The sequence below is a fragment of the Orycteropus afer genome, unplaced genomic scaffold (genome assembly GCF_000298275.1).
Source record: "Orycteropus afer afer isolate SDZICR_OR568_19922 unplaced genomic scaffold, OryAfe1.0 scaffold00057, whole genome shotgun sequence".
Classification (NCBI taxonomy): Eukaryota; Metazoa; Chordata; class Mammalia; order Tubulidentata; family Orycteropodidae; genus Orycteropus; species Orycteropus afer.
The window spans coordinates 5,354,664-5,373,772 of NW_006921644.1; the positions used below are offsets into that span (position 1 = coordinate 5,354,664).

The 19,109-nt window shown below is 42.8% G+C and overlaps 2 protein-coding genes across 2 annotated transcripts in view; both read left to right on the forward strand.

Moving 5' to 3' along the window:
• CENPN (centromere protein N) overlaps positions 1-6,235 on the forward strand; it is a 22,048-nt gene extending 15,813 nt beyond the window's left edge. Inside the window, exons 7-10 of the mRNA XM_007939115.1 lie at positions 941-1,001; positions 2,541-2,653; positions 5,454-5,580; positions 6,153-6,235. Of these exons, the coding sequence (XP_007937306.1) occupies positions 941-1,001; positions 2,541-2,653; positions 5,454-5,580; positions 6,153-6,235 (384 nt within the window). The remainder of the gene's footprint in view (positions 1-940; positions 1,002-2,540; positions 2,654-5,453; positions 5,581-6,152) is intronic.
• Positions 6,236-9,311: 3,076 nt separating this feature from the next.
• The window catches only part of ATMIN (ATM interactor), a 17,044-nt gene continuing 7,246 nt past the window's right edge, over positions 9,312-19,109 (forward strand). The window contains exon 1 of the mRNA XM_007939118.1: positions 9,312-9,638. Coding sequence (XP_007937309.1) covers positions 9,312-9,638 — 327 coding nt within the window. The remainder of the gene's footprint in view (positions 9,639-19,109) is intronic.

Here is a 19,109-nt window from a genome sequence, read left to right on the forward strand (position 1 = left end):
AAAAAAAAAAAAAAAAGAACTACAATTTTATAACAGAATGATAAATAACTCGATCAAATCACGGGCAAAGGACTTGAAATCATGGGCAAAGGACTTGAATAGACATTTCATCAAGAAAGACATACACATGGCCAACAAGCACGTGACAAGATGAAGATGCACAACGTTGTTAGTCATGAGGGAAATGCAAATCACAACCACAACGCGCTATCACTTCACACCCACTAAGATGGAATACAATGTTTGCGAGGATATGGAGAAACTGGAAACCCCATCCATTGTTCCTGGGGTTATAAAATCATACAGCAGCTGTGGAAAACAGCTTGGCACTTTCTCAAAGAATTAAACATGGAATTGCCATAAGATCCAGCATTTCCACTCCAAAGCATATACCCAAAAGAATTGAAAGCAGGAACACAAACAGATACCTGTACAACCGTGTTCACTGTGGCACTACTCCCAGTAGCCAAAAAGTAGAACTGGCCTAAGTGACCATGCGTAGCTACGTGGATAAACAGAATGTGGTGCAGACATACGGTGGACTGTCCCTCAGCCATAAGGAGAGGTGAGGTCCAGATACATACTGCAACATGGATGAACCATGACAACATGCTGAGTGAAGTAAGTCAATCACAGAAAGACAAATATTACATGATCCCATTTACATGAAGCATCTAGAACCAGTTTATACAGAGCTAAGTTTATTAGTGGTTACCAGGAGCAAGCAGGAGGAGGGGAAAGGAGGGCGCATGCCTTTGAGGACACTAAACTACTTCTAAGGGTGACGCAAACATTTCTAAGTAAATAGTGGAAATGGGTAAGTGAGAGAAACGTGATTCATGTCACTGAACTGTACATGGGAAAAGTGTTTTCTTACATTTACAAAAAAAATAGTTAAAATTAAGAAAATAGTTACTTTTTTTTTTTTTTGGTCTTCCAGGTCTTTGAAACTCACAACTCTGAACATCTAGAGGAAACAAGCCTGTGGCTCGACACCGACAGTATGTGTGCTTTAGCTGAAACTGCAGTGTTGGAGGGCAGTGCTCCTGCCTCAGACCACTGCCACTCAGTACAGCATCTCTGTGTGCTTGGATCATCATTCAGAACTCTTTCATTGCTTTCAGATCATTGAACATCAAAATTTGGGGGAAAAAGGGAAGCTTAGCTACCATAGGTCTCTTGGAATTGGCATCTGGTAAACGAAACAAAGACTAGCTGATAGGTGTTGAGCACTTCTTTTGTGCCAGACACCTTACCCAGATGTTTATGTGTGTTACTCCGTTAATCTGCATCATCTCATGAGTGCCCTCCAGTCATCAGGATACTGTGTTGCAGAGAGGTTTAGTGACTTGTTAGGCAAAGTCACACAGAAATCGGCAGAGACCAGAGTGAAATCAGGTTTGCCCAAGTCTAGAGCCAAGGCACTTACTGCCAGATAAGCTGCTGGAATAATCAGACTTATGACCACATCATGACCCATAGTGCACGAGTCTGTGCCTAGGGAGCCAAAGTGTAGAATATACAACTCCTAAAGTGAATCCAACATTCGGAAAAGTGGTGGATGTAATGTAAACTTATAAAAGTGAGAACTTCCCATCTCCTAGCCACAGTTTGAGAGTTATATGAGGTGGTGTAGTTGTTAGCAACAAAACACTTTTGTGTCTTTTCAATGGCTTGGAAACTGCTCTTTGTTTCATTTTTAGCAAAGGCAGCAAGATACACGGCTGTGTTTTATAATTCCATCGATAAATACATAGATGTATTTTATGAGCACATAAAAATATATATATTTTAAAATACATACACAGTATATATATATTTTTATGTATATGTATGTATATACCTGTGTGTGTGTATTTGTCAAATCCAAAAAGAAAAATAAAGCCACTGCCATCGAGTTGACTCATAGCAGGACAGAGTAGAACTGTCCCACAGGATTTCCAAAACTGTCAATGTTTAAGGAAGCCAACTGCCATGTCATTCTCCTGCGGAGTGGCTGAGGAGTTCAAACCACCAATTTTTGGGTTTGCAGCATAGCACTCTCACCACTGTATTTCTGGGGCTCCTCTGTATGTATGTTTCACGGTCCCTAGAAAGGCGAAAACAGATACATGAAAATGCTCGACGGTGCTTATCTCTTGGTGGTAGAATTATGGGTGATTTTAATTTTCTTTTTGTTTCATTAATCTGTAGTTTCTAATTTTTCTACAACAATAAATTTTAAGTACGAGAAGAAACAATAAACATTATTTTTAAATTAGACAGTGACCTGTGAGAGCTAGAACTCGACTCCTCTGTCTTGTTTTTTCTAGGTCTGGCAAGTTACCCGCCTTTGATGGGGGGACATTCTTACTACTCTTTTTTAGTTCATGTTAGTGGAAAATACTGTTTTCCTTCTCTGATGGGTTTTCACTTTACACAGTTCTGGCTTTCTCAGACAGTTGTCCAGGAAAATTGAGGGCTAGGTTGGGAAAAGCAGAGACTTTTAGGATGAAATATATTCCTGATGGCTGTTTCATGTGAAATCTTTCCCCCACTAGTGGATTTAAGGATCATCCATGAAAACAAAATAGAAAAAGAAAGAGTCCAGAGAGTGACGCGGGAGACTTTTGGAGACTGCCCTCAACCAAGACTAGAATTTGCACAGTACCAGGTAGGACACAGCTGTGAATGCTAACTACACGTGATCAATATTTTTAAAACCCTAAGTGGAAAACAATGATAGGGAGTTCCTTTTTTGTTTTTGCTTTAGTTCTGTATGGTAGTATTGGTAAGTGGCCCTCTTTGTTTTAAGTTCCCCATTAGCAAAGGAGACCTTTTGAAATTTTGAGTAAGCCTTTCAGTTGCCTCTTCCATGTTCATTCTGTTATGTATAGCAGGTGTGATCTGCATTTCTGAGGGAACAGTTGTCAGCTCTGATCTGTAGTTTTTTCACCTTTGAACCTGTGGCACAGAGCCTTGTTCAGCACCCAGCAGGTACTCCAGGAAACTTAGTGTATAAAAGAGTGAGCGAATAAGCCATTGCATAGCCCAGTTGGCATCAGTTACCTAGATAGCACTTCACACCTGGCTCATTGCAGAAGTGGGCCCTGCACACCAGGACGGTCAGGTGAGAGGCTTCAGATGTTTAATGTAGGCCCATTGCCACCATCAGAATAGCTCCAGGTTTATACAATGACACAGGAATCTGATTCCAGGGCCATGGTCAACACCTCACCCTCAAAAACCTCCAATAAAACACTTTCTGTTCAGTCCCGCTACAGCTCCAGGCCACACTCAGAATCTGCCATTGATCTGTCTCATTGGCCCAAAGCCTGTTCAGTTTGATTTGTATTCAGTGAGAAGTTGATTGACAACTTACAGGTTTAATTTCCTGAATGCCACATTTTAACCCACTTCTTTGAAACAGCTCATAATCTAGGACCAAAAGCCAAAGCTACTGCCATCAAGTCGATTCTGACTCAGAATGACCCTATAGGACAGAACAGACCTGTCCCATATGGTTTCCAAATCTTTGCAGGAGATTGTCACACCTTTCTCCTATGGTAGCTGGTAAGTTTGAATTGCTGACCTTTTGGTCAGCAACTGAGCACTTTAACCACTGTGCTGCCAGGACTCCTTTAATCTTGGACAGTGGTTCTCAACATGTGGTCGCAGACCAGCAGTATCAGTATCACCTGGGACTGGGTAAGGAATGCATATTCTTGACCCATCCTACTCCTGCTGCATCAGAAATTCTGGGGATGGGCTCACCTGTCTGTTTTTAACAAGGCCTCTGGCTGATCTTGCACACTGAGGGAGGCACAGGTCTAAGATACATGAGATTTGATTTGCAAAACTTCCCTTTACATACTTACTCCGTAAGTCACTCTGGTGGCATAGTGCCTAAGGCACTTGACTGCTAACCAGAAGGCTGGTGGTTCAAACCCATCAGCCACTCCTTGGAAGGAATATAGGGCAATCTACTTCAGTAGTGATACCACCTTGGAAATCCAAGGAGGGGTCACTATGAGACAGGACTGACTCCACAGCAGTGAGTTTGGTTTTTTTTTTATTCCATAAGTCAGGGTGTGTACCATATTCATATCTGCTACCATTTCTTCCCTGTTTATTTTGAAAAATGTTAAACTTGTAGAAGACCTGCAAGAAGATTGCAGTGGACATCCATCTACCCTTTGCTTCAGTTCATCAGTTGTTAACAGTTGGCCTCATTTGCTTTCTCTTCTGTCTTTATTCTGAACAACTTGAGATAGTTTCAGACATTATTCACCCCCCCAAATATTTCAGTGTACTAAATTTTAAGTTCAAGGATCACTTTAAGTAAGAAAATTTGTAACTTCGAATCTAAGAGTCAAGTACTTATTGAAGGAGTGTAGGGATACTTGATGATATTAAGGAAGCATTCATTTTTTTTTAGGTGTGATTGTAGTATTGAAGTCAAGTTTTTGGAAAGAAACCTTTTCTTCTCGTGATATGGAAATATTTCACATAGGATGCTATGCTGTCTGGGATTTGGATGTGAGTGGTAGGGAATGGAGCTAGCCCTCATGGTGCTGTAGTTAAAGCATTGGGCTGCTAACCAAAAGGTTGGCAATTCAAGTGCACCAGAGGCTCTGCAGGAGAAAGCTGAGCCAATCTGCTTCTGTTAAGACTTACAGCCTTGGAAACCCTATGGGGTACTTCTAATCTGTCCTATACAGTCTCTATGAGTCAGAATTACCTCAGTGCCAGTGGGTTTCAGTGGTTTTTGGTAGGGAATGGGAGCAGGGGTAGCATGAAACAAGGCTGGATACTTGTGGTTGTGCCAGCTGAGTGGTGCCCATGTGGGAATTCATTAGGCCTTGCTCCTTACTTTATATGTGTTTTAAATCTTCCATAATAATAATTAAAAAAACAGACCCACTGCCGTCAAATCGATTGTGATTCATAGTGACCCTATTTGACAGAATAGAATTGCCCCCACGGAATTTCCAAGGCTGTAAATCTTTACAGAAGCAGACTGCCTCATCTTTCTCCCATGGAGCAGCTGTTGGGTTTGAAGCACCAACCTTTTAGATAGCAGCCCACAGCTCCATGGCTCCTTTCCATAATAAGTTAAAAAGAAATAGCAGTAGTGACTCAAAAGACTTGACATTCTTACACGGAAGTAACAGATTACAAAAGATAATGCTGGTTTCCCTAAAGAATGCATGTGGTAAAGGGCAGTTGAGGACATTGACCTTCACCATTGCCCATGTATCAGTACTATACATGCTTAGCATTCTATGTGAGCTCTCATTTAGTGTACTGATCACCCTCAAAATTTGCAGTTAACACATTAATTGGCCCCCACTCCCACTAACGTTTGTATTTCTTGATGATAGAAATTAATGAAGTGCATAATCTGATCTTATTCAGTTTCACCATTGCAACTGACATGTTTAATAATCATTTATAAATGTATTTGGTGACAGCTTGAAACAAAGTTCAGAAGTGACTTTCGTGGGGGCATCTTGGCTGATCGGGAGGAACCCCTGAGGTGCCTGATAAAGTTCTCTAGTCCACATCTTCTGGAGGCATTGAAATCCCTAGCACCTGCCGGTGAGTAGTCAGCTTATTTCACAAGTTATAAAAAGGAACATAGAAGTGTACCTCATTTTATTGCACTGTACTTTACTGTGCTTCGCAGTTACTGTGTATTTTACAAATGGAAAGTTTATGGTCACCTATGCCAAGCAAGTCTGTCAGCACCATTTTTCCAACAGTATGTGCTCGCTTTATATTTCTGTGTCACATTTGGTAATTCTCGCAGTATTTCATACTTTTTCATGCTATTGCACACTTAATAGATGAGAGTACAGTGTAAACGTAACTGTTACACACACTGGGAAACGAAAACGTTCGTTATCTCACTCTTTTGCGTTACTCTGGAACCAACCTGCGTTATCTCCGAGGTCTGCCTTGCCTACCCTCAGTCCTGTCTTTGCTGAGTCATGATTTCCGAGCTTTCTTCTTGCTCCATGGAATATCCCATCATGCCTTCTTTTGTGCTTTCTGCTTCTGCGTTGAACAAGGATCATGGTCCACCCTGTAATCTTGGTCATTTTGAAACCCATTTAAATCTTTGCCCCTGTGATTATTTTAAATTTGTTTCTTTTTTTTTTTTTTTCTAGGTATTGCAGACGCACCACTTTCTCCACTGCTCACTTGCATTCCCAGCAGGGGAATTAATTATTTTAAAATTAGAGATAAATGAGATTTATGGGGTTTGATGAGCCCAGTAGCCCCTTGACTCTGTTGCACATGTGTTTCAGTTAATGGCTGACTAGACCACTTGTGTCTATAAATTGTATTTTAGAAAAGAATCCTTAGTGTTCAGTTTTAGGAATGTACATAGAGCTGCTGAGATTGATTTTTCCCTTCTCCCCCAATTATCCTGAAGATACAGCAAATATGGGCATTTGAGATGTGAAGGGATAGATTGATGTGGCTCCAGACTTGATCCTGTGAGGCCTGACAGCTTTGACATCAAGTCTGCATGGCGCACAGTTTGAGTCTATTGGACATTGACTCAAGTGCCCTTTCCCCATCCTGTCTCCAGCCTTTGGGAGATCTGGTTCTAATTGCTGACTTCCAGATACTTTCCCTTAAGCTTTTGATAACAGAAAGCAACACCAAGAAACCCCACCTAGCTCCGACTGTCTAGGAGAAACGTACAATTGGCCCATTCCGAGGGTAGAGTGGAGTCTGTTATATTATTGCAGGAGGCATCATATCAGATGATTTAATTATATAAAATAATGGCTGCCTTATAACTATACTTCTCATCATCTGTTTTATTATATGTATGACATTCAAACTGACTGTTGTTATACTGATTTGTTAATAAAGATATTTAAAAATTGGACCAGCAGTTAAAATGAAAATCCTTCAGGGAAACATCATGTAAATATTAGTAAATAACATGTTTTTATAATAATTATGTATTTTTAAATCTACTTCATCTCTTATTCCAAAAGGATTTGAGGTTATCCAAACATGTTACAGTTGTGGCACAAGTAAAGGAAGAGGAAATCTGGGCAAGTGGGACAACAAAAATGAGAGAGGAACCAAGTGAAGCTGGTGATCAAAGAACTCGGGAAGAACAGACAAGTGGCTTGCAAGTTACCAAAAGACTGGACATTCAGTTTGAAGTTTGCCAGTGGCCAAAGCAGAGAAGAAAACACCAACTAAAAATCCCTAGTACCTAGAAGACATAACACATGCCTTACAGTGGTCAGTGAAACATACATGAAAACCTTCCTGCCCCTTCTCCAAGGACCCCTTGGTGGCATAATAGTTAAGTGCTTGGCTGATAACTGAAAGGACATTAATTCAACCCATCTCTACAGGAGACAGATGTGGCATTCACCTTTCATAAAGATTACAGCCTATGGGCAGTTCTACTCTGTCCTGAAGGGTCACTGTGAGTTGGACTAAACACCAGTGAGGTTTTTTGTTTGTTTTCACTGCCCTCTCCAGCTTGCCCACCTGGGTTCTGGAATCCCACACTTTTTTCTAACCCAGTCTTACATCCTTCTCTAACCAGTTAGAGCCATGGCCAAGTCCTACATCCTCTGAAGAAAGCAACTCAAGATATAAAGACCAATTTTGTACTTTTCGTTTACAAATAGGAAAAAAAAAAAAAAAAAAAAAGACTAAGCAATGCTGTATAATATAATGGTACTGGCTACCAGTTGTGGGTCTAAAATTTAACTAGCAAATGTAGTATATGCTGCAGTTATCTCAAAGTGAGGTGCTGAGTTTGTAGGGGCTGAATAAGGCTAATTTCAGCATAGCCGGACGTCACTGGTTTGCTTAGAGCATCCACACTGGGTCCTTCTGCTCAGTACCTGAATGCTTGTGTTGCATGTGTACAGAGGCCCTATAGGCTCCCAGTCAGCTGGCTCACAGCCTCAGCTGGTGTTTGGCAAGGATGTGGATCTGGAGGCCAGAATGGGAAAGACAAGTTATCCAGCTTATAGTGCAACCACCTGAGGCTGCACCCTGCCCCCACCTAGCCAGGCTTCTGCTTAAGGAGAGGTGAGTGCTGGTTGGGGAGTCACTCAACAGTCTGCTTACAGACATGACATTTAAATGCAGCATTGGGAACAGATGCAGAAGTAAATGCAGTGTGACCTAGGGCAAGTGACTTCACTTCTCTAAGCCTAGATTTCCTTCTCAACAGAATGGTGGGTGAAGAATGGAAGGATTCACAGGACATCTGCCCCCCACCAGGGTTGTTTGAATGAAAAGGGCACACTAGAGTGCCTGACACACAGTAAACCCTCAATAAATGACAACTGTGGTTAATGGACTGTCACTTCTCCTGTGCTGACTTTTATTTCTATTCTTTGAGAAGCAGAATTAAAGTTCCTGAAACATTGTCTTTGCTTCTGTCCAGCGATTGCCTGAGGTCAAATTTCTAGGAAGGCAAAGAACAGATCAGCTAGACCACTGCCTTTTATTGGTCCCCAGACACTCAGATTGCAGTTGTCAGTGGATTTCATTTTACTTGGATTCACAATTAATGCCCATGGAAGCACCAGTCAAGAAATCAGAAGTCATATTGCACTGGGGAAATTGCTGACAAAGACCTCCTTAAAATGTAAAGAGTAAAACTATCACTAGAAGACTAAGGTGTGCCTGACTCAAGGCAGGATATTTTGTATAGCCCCATGTGCATATGAAAGCTGGACAATGGATGGGGAAGACCTAAGAAAAATTGATGCTTTTTAATTGTGGCATTGGCAAAGAATATTGAAAATACCATGGACTCCCAGAACAAATCTTTCATGGAAGAAGTACAGCCAGAAAGCTCCTTAGAAGCAATAATGGCCAGACTTTGAGTCTTGTACTTTGGTCATGTTGTCAGAAGGGATCATTCCCCGGAGAAGGACATCATGCTTGGTAAAGTGAAGGGCAGCGAAAAAGGGGGAAACTCAGCGAAACGGATTGACACAGTAGCTGCAAACGATGGGTTCAAGCATAGCAAAGGTTGTGAGCATGGCACAGGACCGGGCACTGTTGTCGTTCTGTTGTATGGAGGGTCGCTATAAGTCGGAACCAACACGAGGGCAGCTAACTACAGATAACTGGGTGAAGCTTTGCAGCGGTGACACCAAGGTTTGGTGGCCCACAGAGGGCGCAGCGGGCCGAGGCAGGGCGGTACTGAGCGCAAACTAGTCTCCCAGCCCAGCCGGATGCTAATGAGCCGGTGGCTCCGCCCCCTGCCGGAAGTGGTTGCGGCGGAAGGCCGGGCCTGAGCGCTCGCCTGGTGTCGTGCAGCAGCCATGGCGGCTTCTGAGGCGGCGGCGGCGGGTCCCGCGGCTCTGGCCTCGGGCACCCCGGCCGTTCTGGCGGCTGCGAGGGGAGCCGCCGCCGCCTCGGGCTCGTGGGGGCCCCCTGGACGGCTGAGAGGCAGCCGGCCGCGACTCACGGCCACGAGCCAGCAGCCCGCAGCTCCAGTGCCGCCGGCCCGGGAACTGATCCAGCCGTCGGTGAGCGAGCTGTCTCGGGCCGTGCGGACCAACATTCTCTGTACCGTGCGCGGCTGCGGCAAGATTCTCCCCAACAGCCCGGCGCTCAACATGCACCTGGTCAAGAGCCACCGCCTGCAGGTGAGCCCTACCCGACGGGGGTGTCGCCCCTCCGCCCGACCTGCCTCGGGTCGCGCGGGCCGCAAGGCGCTGCGGCCTGGACCCGGGTGCCTGGCATACCCTCCTTCTAACAAAGCGCACCGCGCCTGATGCGTGCACGGAAAAGGAGGCACTGGGCCCGGGATTCCAGAAGGGACTGGGGAGTTTCCAATTTGTGGATTGTAATTATTTGTACTCAGCCTCTTCATGGTTAAAATTTGAGGCGGCTTTAAAATACGTAAAACAGGCTAAACAAATAAGGGAAGCGTAACTAGGAGAAATTAAGAACGAGCGCACATGAACACATAATAATAGGAAAATACTGTGTCATGCCACTCAAGCGTCGGGCTCAGACAAGTCATTACGTACTGGCCTCGTACTTCGTGCCAATCACTGGCACAGGTATTGTACAGATTTTGCCTCATGAGTTCTTACAGCGACTTTGTGAGATGCACATTATCCCCATTGAACTGATGAAAAACAAACTACACACAGTAGATGGTGGTGGTTAGGTGTGGTGGAGTCATTTCCCGCTCACAGCGACCCCATGTGCAGCAGAAACATAGCTCCCCCCTGCTCCATCCTCACAGTCACGGCTATGTTGTTGCACCCTCTGTGTCAACCCATCCTCTTGAGGGTCTCCCTCGTCTACTGACATTCTGCTTTTCCAAGCATGATGTCCTTCACCTCGGACTGGTCCCTCTTGTTAACATGTCCAAAATACACAAGACGAAGTCTTGCTGTCCTCTGTGGATGGGATTATATTTATGAGCAAGCATACATGACTGCACATTAGACAGTCTCACCATCCTACCCCTTCTAGGGAACATTCTGGCTCTACCTCTTCCGAGACAGATTAGTTCATTCTTCTGGCAGTCCACAATATAATCATCATTCTTCATTGAGACATAATTCAAAGGTGTCAGTTCTTCGGTCTTCCTTATTCATTGTTTACTTTTCCATGCATATGAGGCAACTCATAATACCACGGCTTGAGTCAGGTGCACTTTAGTCCTCAGAGTGACAGCTTAGCTTTTAAACACTTTAAAGAGGTCTTTTGCAGGAAATTTGCCCAATACAATATGTAGTTTGATTTCTTGGGTGCTGCTTCCATGGGTGTTGATTGTGGATCCAAGTAAATTGAATTCCTTGACAACTTCACTGTTTTCTCCATTTATTATGAGCTTATTGGCCTAGTGTGAGGATTTTTTGTTTTCTTTACGTCGAGGTGTAATCCACCCATACTAAAGGCTGTAGTCTTTAATCTTTGGCAATAGGTGCTTCAAGTCCTCTTCACTTTCAGCATGCAAGGTTATGTCATCTGCATATCACAGATTGTTAACGAGTCTTGCTCCAATACTGATGCCGCATTCTTCTTCGCAGTTGAAGTATTATAATGAAGTATGCAAAGACTTGCAGTTAGAAAACCAAAAGGAAAGAATACACTAGGCATTTCTCAAGCTGAAAAAACTGAAGAAAAAATTCAGTCCCATCAGAAAGCAGATGTTATCAAACAATAGCATTAATATGACATGCAAGTAAAATTTTGCTGAAGATAATTCCAAAAACGGTTGCAACAGTACATTGACCGGGAACTGCCAGAAATTTAAGCCCAATTCAGAAAAGGATATGAAAGGAAGGATATCATTGCTGATGGCAGATGGATCTTGGCTGAAAGCACAGAATACCAGAAAGATATTTACCTGTGCTTTGTGGACTATGCAGAAGCATTCAACTGTATGTCATAACAGATTATGGATAACAGTTCAAAGAATGGGAACTCCGAAACACTTCGCTGTGCTAATATAGAACCTTTACATAGACCATGGTTTATAATCAGGAAAGATGTGTGTTGGGGTTGTATCCTCTCAGCAGGCTTATTCATTCTGTAGGCTGAGCACATAATCTGAGAAGCTGGACTATATGAAGAAGAATGCAACATCAGGATTAGAGGGAGATTGAAAGAAGAAATTTTGCCTGTGGAATCTTCTGTATCCCAACTCCAGGCTTGAATCTTTTCTTCGAGTCTTTCAGCTTGAGAAATGCCAACCACGTTCTTCCCTTTTGGTTTCGTAACTCCAGCTCTTTCTACATTTCGTTATAATAGTTTACTTTGCCTTCTAGAGCTACTCTTTGAAATCTTGTGTTCAGCTCTTTTACTTCATCAGTTCTTCCATTTCCTTTAGCTACTGCATGGTTAAGAGCAAGTCTCAGAGTCTTTTCTGACATCCAGTTTGGTCTTTCTTTCCTGTCCTTTTGCTTTCTTCATGTATGATGTTATTGATGTCATCCCATAACACATGTGGTCTTTGGTTTTTAGTGTTCAGTGCATCAAATACTCTTGAGATGGTCCCTGAACTCAGGTGGGGTGTACTCAAAGTTGTGCTTTGGCTTTCGTGGATTTGTTTTAATTTTCTTCAACTTTGCTTGAACAGTTATTTGTTTGTTCTGCAGTCAGCCCCTGGCCTTGTTCTGATGATGATATTGAGCTTCTCCATCATCTCTTTCCACAGGTGTAGTCTATTTGATTCTTGTCTAATTCCATCTGGTGAAGTCCACTTATATAGTCCCCATTTATGTTGTTGAAAAAGGTATTTCCATTGAATAGGTTGTTGATCTTGCAAAAATCTTATCATGTGATCTCCAGCATCATTTCTATCACCATGACCATATTTTTCAACTACTAATCCTTTGTTTTCACCATTTGCATTCCAATCACCAGTAATTATCACTACAAATCGATTGCATGTTTTATCAGTTTCATACTGCAGAAGTTGGTTTAAAATCTTCAATTTCTTCATCCTTGGCATTAGTGGTTAGTGCATAAATTTGAATAATAGGTGTATTAACTGGTCTTCCTTGTAGACGTGGATTTTTTTTCTGTCACTGACAGCATTGTACTTCAGGATAGATTTTGAAATGTTCTTTTGACAATGAACACAATGCCATTCCTCTTTAATTTCTCATATGTAGAACATGGATCGTCTGATTCAAAATGTGGCCATTTCTTACCAGTCCATTTCAGTCAGCTCACTAATGCCTAGGATGCCAATCTTTATGTATTCCATTTCATTTTTGATGACTTCCAACTTTCTTAGATTCACACTTTATACATTCCACATTCCAATTATTAATGGAAATTTATAGCTGTTTCTTATTTTGAGTCATACCACATAAGCAAATGAAGGTCCCATAAGCTTTACTCCATCCACGTCATTAAAGTTGACTGTACTTTGAGGAGGCATTCTGGTGGTGTATAGTTAAGGCATTTGACTGCTAACCAAAAGTTCATTCAAACCCATCAGCTGCTCCATGGAAGGAAGATGAGGCATTCTGTTTCTGTAAAGATTTACAGCCTTAGAAACCCACTCGGGTTCGCTGAGTCAGAACTGACTTGATGGCAGTGAGTTTGGTTTGGTATTTGGTACTTTGAGGAGGCAGCTCTTCCCTGGTCATAGTTTGAGTGCCTTCTAACCTGAGGAGCTCATCTTCTGGCACTGAGAGAGTGTTCGCCGCTATTCATAAGCTTTTCTCTGGCCAGTTTGTTAACCAGTAGATTCCCAGGTCCTTCTTCCTAGTCTTAGTCTGGAAGCTCCACTGCAACCTGTCCACCATGAGTGACCCTGCTGAGATTTGAAATACCGGTGACACATCACACCAGCCAACACAATCCACTGTTGCACAACCAACTGACAGACAAGTAGTGCTGGGCTTTGAACCTGGCTCTCTCGTTCTGAACCCCTAGTTCTTTCCACCACACTCACAGTACCCCCCAGAGGCTTTTTAAGTCTGCCGGCTTGTTGGAAGGGAACTGGAGATTTGTCTCTAAGCACCATCAGTTATAAGTGTCCCCTAAGGGAAATCACTCCTGTGCGGCACCCTTAAAAGAGGACATGGTGTGACGTGGCAGTAGTCTGAACAAATTCAGATCATCCTTAGTACTACATGCTCTGTGCGTTTTTCAGGTAATCCTCCTTGGAAACTTTCTTAGAATCAGGCTTCCAGTAAGGATCCTATAGCAGAAAGTTTACGGTTGGATTCTCTAGTAAGAGAAATGTGTTGCCCATGAAAGATGATCCTACTTTGACCATCAGCTTAATAGACACAGCGTTCTCATGTGAAGATGAAGGAGGTATGCTGAGGAAGCCCCTGTAGGCAGGGTCACAGTTTTCCTCAGAATAGTTCTGAGTTTCTTCCAGCACAGAGATACACAAGTACGGTAAATAACTCTGGGAATGATCTTTAATCTACTGTTTTCTCTCTTAACTAGATAGTTTCTTTTCTTAATGTGGGTGGATGAGCTATATATATTTACAGGAATTCTACAGCCTAACCCTTGGTTCTCTTTAGCTCATATACAACTGTCCTCCCCACACCCCTTCAGTAGTCCCATCAGTGATCAGTAGCTCTAGCAAGCAGTACACCTGTGAGCATCTGACTAGGTTCCTCCTTGGTGTTGGCCTGGACATCACTGTAACAAGCATCTCTCAACAGTTGATATTTTTCTTTTTCCTGGAATTGCTATTTGGAGCTCTTTATCTCTAAAGACTTTAAGAATCTATTAGCATAAAAACCACTACCTTGGAATCAGTTGCAACTCTTAGCAGACCCGATAGGACAGAATAGAACTGCCCCCGGACAGTTTCCAAGGCTGTAAATCTTCATGAAAGCAGACTGCTTCGTCTTTCTCTACAGAGTGGCTCATGGGTTTGAACCACTGGCCTTTTGGTTCCTAGTTGAATGCATTAACCACTGTGACACTAGAGCACCTTTTTTTTTCCTAATGATGTTCTTAAAACATGTAAAGTTTGGGAATTCAGAAGATACTATGAAGTAAAATATAATAGGCCTAAGAAGGAAGAACCCAGTTTAGGCACATCCACATTTTGGCAGTCATACCTTTACTTTCAGGAGCTCTGGTAGCATAGTGCCTAAGGCACTTGACTGCTAACCAGAAGGCTGGCGGTTCAAACCTACCAGCCCCTCCTCGGAAGGAAGGTTGGGCAATCCACTTCTGTAGTGATACTGCCTCAGCAACCCAAGGAGGGGTTGCTATGAGTCGGCTCTGACTCAATAGCATATAACAACAACAACAACAACCTTTACTTTCACATCTCAGAGGATCAGTATCCTCCCTTGCAGAGAACCCATAAGAAGTCATTCTTTTGGGTCTAGTCAGATTCCCTTTTCAGATTTCGCACATCTGAAGACGGCACAGTGCATCCAAGGTCCCTTTTTGAATTGAGACTGTCGGACAACGAGATGGTTCCCTTCCTAGGTCATCGAGGCAGCCTTCTTTCACAGAAACTAAGGAAACCTCACCCAGAACCAGCTCTGTTTCTTTATTGTCAGACAGGCTCACTTTCCTGTCTTGGTCTCCTTTCCTAACCATGTTGCCCAACAGCCCCTTAACATGTAGCATCTTGGTGAAAGGGGATCCGTTGTCTTTAAGGTGATCTGTGTGACAAAGTAGCTGTATCTGCAAGGTGGTATCCCAGTGTGGCAAATATGAACCCTCAGTTTGATGACTGAGTAGAAGTCTCCAGCTCAAACAGTATTCTTGCACTTAATGTACTCAGTGTTAGAAGGAGGGAGATGAGAAAGGCCTGGGACAGGGGCTGACTGGGAAACTCCCTTTAGTTCTGAGAGGGCCCAGTGGTTAAAGCATTCGGCTGCTAATCTGAAGGTCAGCCATTTGAACCCACCACCGCTGCACAGGAGAACGACGAGGCAGCCAGCTTCTGTAAAGGTTTATAGCTTTGGAAACCCAGCAGGACAGTTCTGCTCTGTCCTATAGATTCACTATGAGTCAGACTCAGGTTGCTGGCAGTGCGTTTGGTTTTGGTTTCGTGTGCTGACAGGAGAGGCCTCATCAGTCAAGTGTATGTGCCTACTTTCTGCCCTGAAACTGATGAGTCTTTTTGCTTGACAGACTGTCTTAATACTCGGTGGAAATGTTCTTTGCTTGCCTTGGTTACAGGTCCTTGCATTATAGGAGTTTTTTTCCCTGTTTCTGTATCTTCTAGATTGTAGTAATTTTTTTATTCCCTTCCCCTTTACTTGGTGTATGGTTCTTATTTTATTATAAGCTTTCCATACAAGAAGCACACCCGCTTCCAATTAAATATCCCCTTCTTTACATAACAAGGACTTCTGGTGGCACAGTGCCTAGGGCGTTTGACTGCTAACCAGAAGGTTGGCAGTTCAAACACACCAGCCACTCCGTGGAAGGAAGACTGGGCAATCTACTTATGTAAAGATTGACCGCCTCAGAAATCCAAAGGAGGTCTCTAGGAGTCGGAATTGACTCAATGGCAGTGAGTATTTTTGTTTGTTTGTTTGTTTCTTAGCATAAACGATTAACAAACCTTCCCTACTAAAGGATGGTGGCTAGGGATGGGGAATTGAGTTATTGGTATAGAGTACATGCTACAATTTTGTTTTACGGTGTTCCTGAGACACGTTCTTATCCTGTAAAGAAATCTGGAGATAGCCCAGCCCAGCCTTGTCTCCAGTGGGCTTCATGGGGAAGTGAAAGTGAGTAGTTCAGGGAAAGGAGGAGGGGTAGTAAATGGGGATTTCGGGTCCTTTTATTTCTCCTGTTTGGAAGCCTTGACGGGACGGGAGGGCACTTACAGAACCTTTGATGAAGCAGCATTCACATTTTAAAAATAAGTCTTAGAGGATGTGTTATATTCAGTCCATGAGTTTGCTGTTAATAATTTACCTAGAAATTGTCTTTGGAATGGAAAAGTTCCAAGCTGCTCTGTAGACCATATTGTGTAGAGACTTAGCATTTTAAATGCCCAATAAGGTGACGAAGCAAACTAGTTTTCTTTGGATGCTTTCTGTAGAGGCATTTGGGTGCCATGGTTCTTACCAAAAAAAAAAATCAGACTCACTGCCATCAAGTTGATTCTGACTCATAGCGACTCCCATTGGATTTCAGAGGCTGTAAATCTTTACAGAAGCAGACTGCCTCATCTTTATTCTGCAGAGAAGCTGGTGGGTTCGAACTACTGACCTTTTGGTTAGCAGCTGAATGCCTTAACTGCTATACCACAAGAACTCCTTATGGCTCTTACAGTTCTTTCTTTTTACCCTCTGTGTCTCACTAGTGCCCTTCCTTTGGCTTTTCTTTTGTGTCTATCTCTGATTCCATCTTGATTTATATTGTTTCCTCTCAAAGTTTCTTTTTCATATTCTGTCACTTAAAATAGTTGATAAACATGAAGTATTTTTGGTGCTTTTTTTTTCCATTTATGCACACAAAAGATGTACAAAACGTTTGATAAATTTTGTTCAGGGCAGAAACACCACTTTCTCACTGCGAGTCATGTTTTATTGTATCATTGCCACTTTTTATCTCCCCTTTTCTCATCTCAGCCAACCTACCCTTTGAGTTTATTGTCACAGGCTAAGAGTGGGTATCCACTCAGGAGTGGCAAGATGGTGGTGGGAGGGCTGAGGAACTGGCCCCCAGGAGGAGAGCAACAGTGTTAGGTTGCTGCCATTGCCTTTGTGACACTTGCCACAGTGGGATTATTAATGTCCTCTTGGCCTGTCCCACCCCAGTGGTTGACTTAGATGACCATTTGAATATATTTAGATTTATATTATATTTAGAATATATTTATATTTAGATTAATGCCAGAAGTGTTCATTGAACTCTGTCCAAAACCCTCTCCAGGGCAACAGAAAAGATAGATGTATCCCTGCCCTTGAATAGATGTGCAGAACTGTAAGTAGTTCATTAGGTATAACGAGTAATTAAAAAAGTAGTTTGAAACTAGCTTCATGGAAGGGACTCTGGATGTCAGGCTAGGGGAATTTGGACTTGGGTAGTGTAGGGGTGCCCATGAAGATGTTTGCAGGAAGTACTGATTTCATCAGAGGTATCCTTTGGAAGGATGAGTCTTGGAAAGCCTGAATGAAAAAGAGAGAAATTGAAGGCATAGGGATTAGTTGAAGTTGATGACAAAGTCCACAGAGAGTCATGAGGACCTGATGGAAGGATGATACGGCAGGAAGGAGGAGAGGCTGGGAGATGTGGAGGCCGTTTCAAAGGAATCATACGCAGGTGATACGGGAGCGGGACAAGGCAATTGAGAAGGGAGAGAGAGTTGTAAGCCACACTACAGACGTTGTAAGTGGTCTTGCGTTCTGTAGCAACCAGGCCGGCAGGCTTTGAATGGAGTGTTTGACAGCCTAGGAAGCAAGAACATTTCCCTGGAACATAAATTGACTAAGGGATTTGACAGTGGTCAAAAGAATGGAGGATTTGAGAGTTTTGCTTAGTATTCCACATTTCATTTCATCCACTGAAACACACACACACACAAATTCTTTCTCTTTTTTTCACTGAAAACACTAGATGGGAAAATGTAAGTTCGTTTTACCATAAGAGACAAAACACTGGATGAATTGGTGAATAATGATGAGGAACGGCATCAGTTGTCATTAAAGTTGAGGGATGCCATGTGCAGCAAAAGCCTCATTTTCATTTCACTGGGACTTTCACAAGGATCATGTTTAACGGAAAGTACCATTTTAGATTAGCTCATTGGCATTAAATTAATTGGTTGGCAAATAGCAAAATGGGAAACGAAAATCTCCATAGCAAATAGGTAACGTTGAGCACTTACAATGTGATAAGTGATAAGCACTGTTCTAAACCCTTTATATATATAAACTAAATCAACAACCCCATTTTACAGATAACAGAACTAAGTTTAATTTGTGCAAAGTCACAGTGAAGTGGCAGAGTAGAGATTCCAGAACCCTTGGGTTTGAACCACTCTACCAGTGATATTTAAACTAGGCTCTGTAGTGGAATCATCTCAGGAGTTTTAAAAATCAAATGTGGATCCTTAATCCCTCCCTGGGAGCTCTGGTAGCATAGTGCCTAAGGCACTTGACTGCTAACCAGAAGGCTGGTGGTTCAAACCCACTAGCCACTCCTTGGAAGGAAGGTTGGGCAATCTACTTCCGTAGTGATACTGCCTAGTGATACTGCCTCGGAAACCCAAGGAGGGGTCGCTATGAGTCAGGGCCGACTCAGTGGCGCATAACAACAACAACAACAATCCCTCCCTACCCAAGATCAATTCCATCAGAATGCTTGGGGTTGGGTCAGGCATACATATGTTCTAAAGTGTCCCAGGTGATTTTCCTAGGTTGCCAGGGTTGGGAACCATGGATTTTGTTTCTGAAAAGGTTCTGCATTTAGTGTGTGATTTGTTCTCATTAAGCATGAAGACAATACCAAAGGTCTAGAAGAGTTTCTGCTCTTTGGAAATTTGGTTGAGAGGCAGGAGCTATAGAAGAAAATAATAGTATTTAAGGTACTACCTTAGGGTCAGGAGCTCTGGTAGTGTAGTGCCTAAGGCACTTGACTGCTAACCAGAAGGCTGGCGGTTCAAACCCACCAGCCACTCCTCGGAAGGAAGGTTG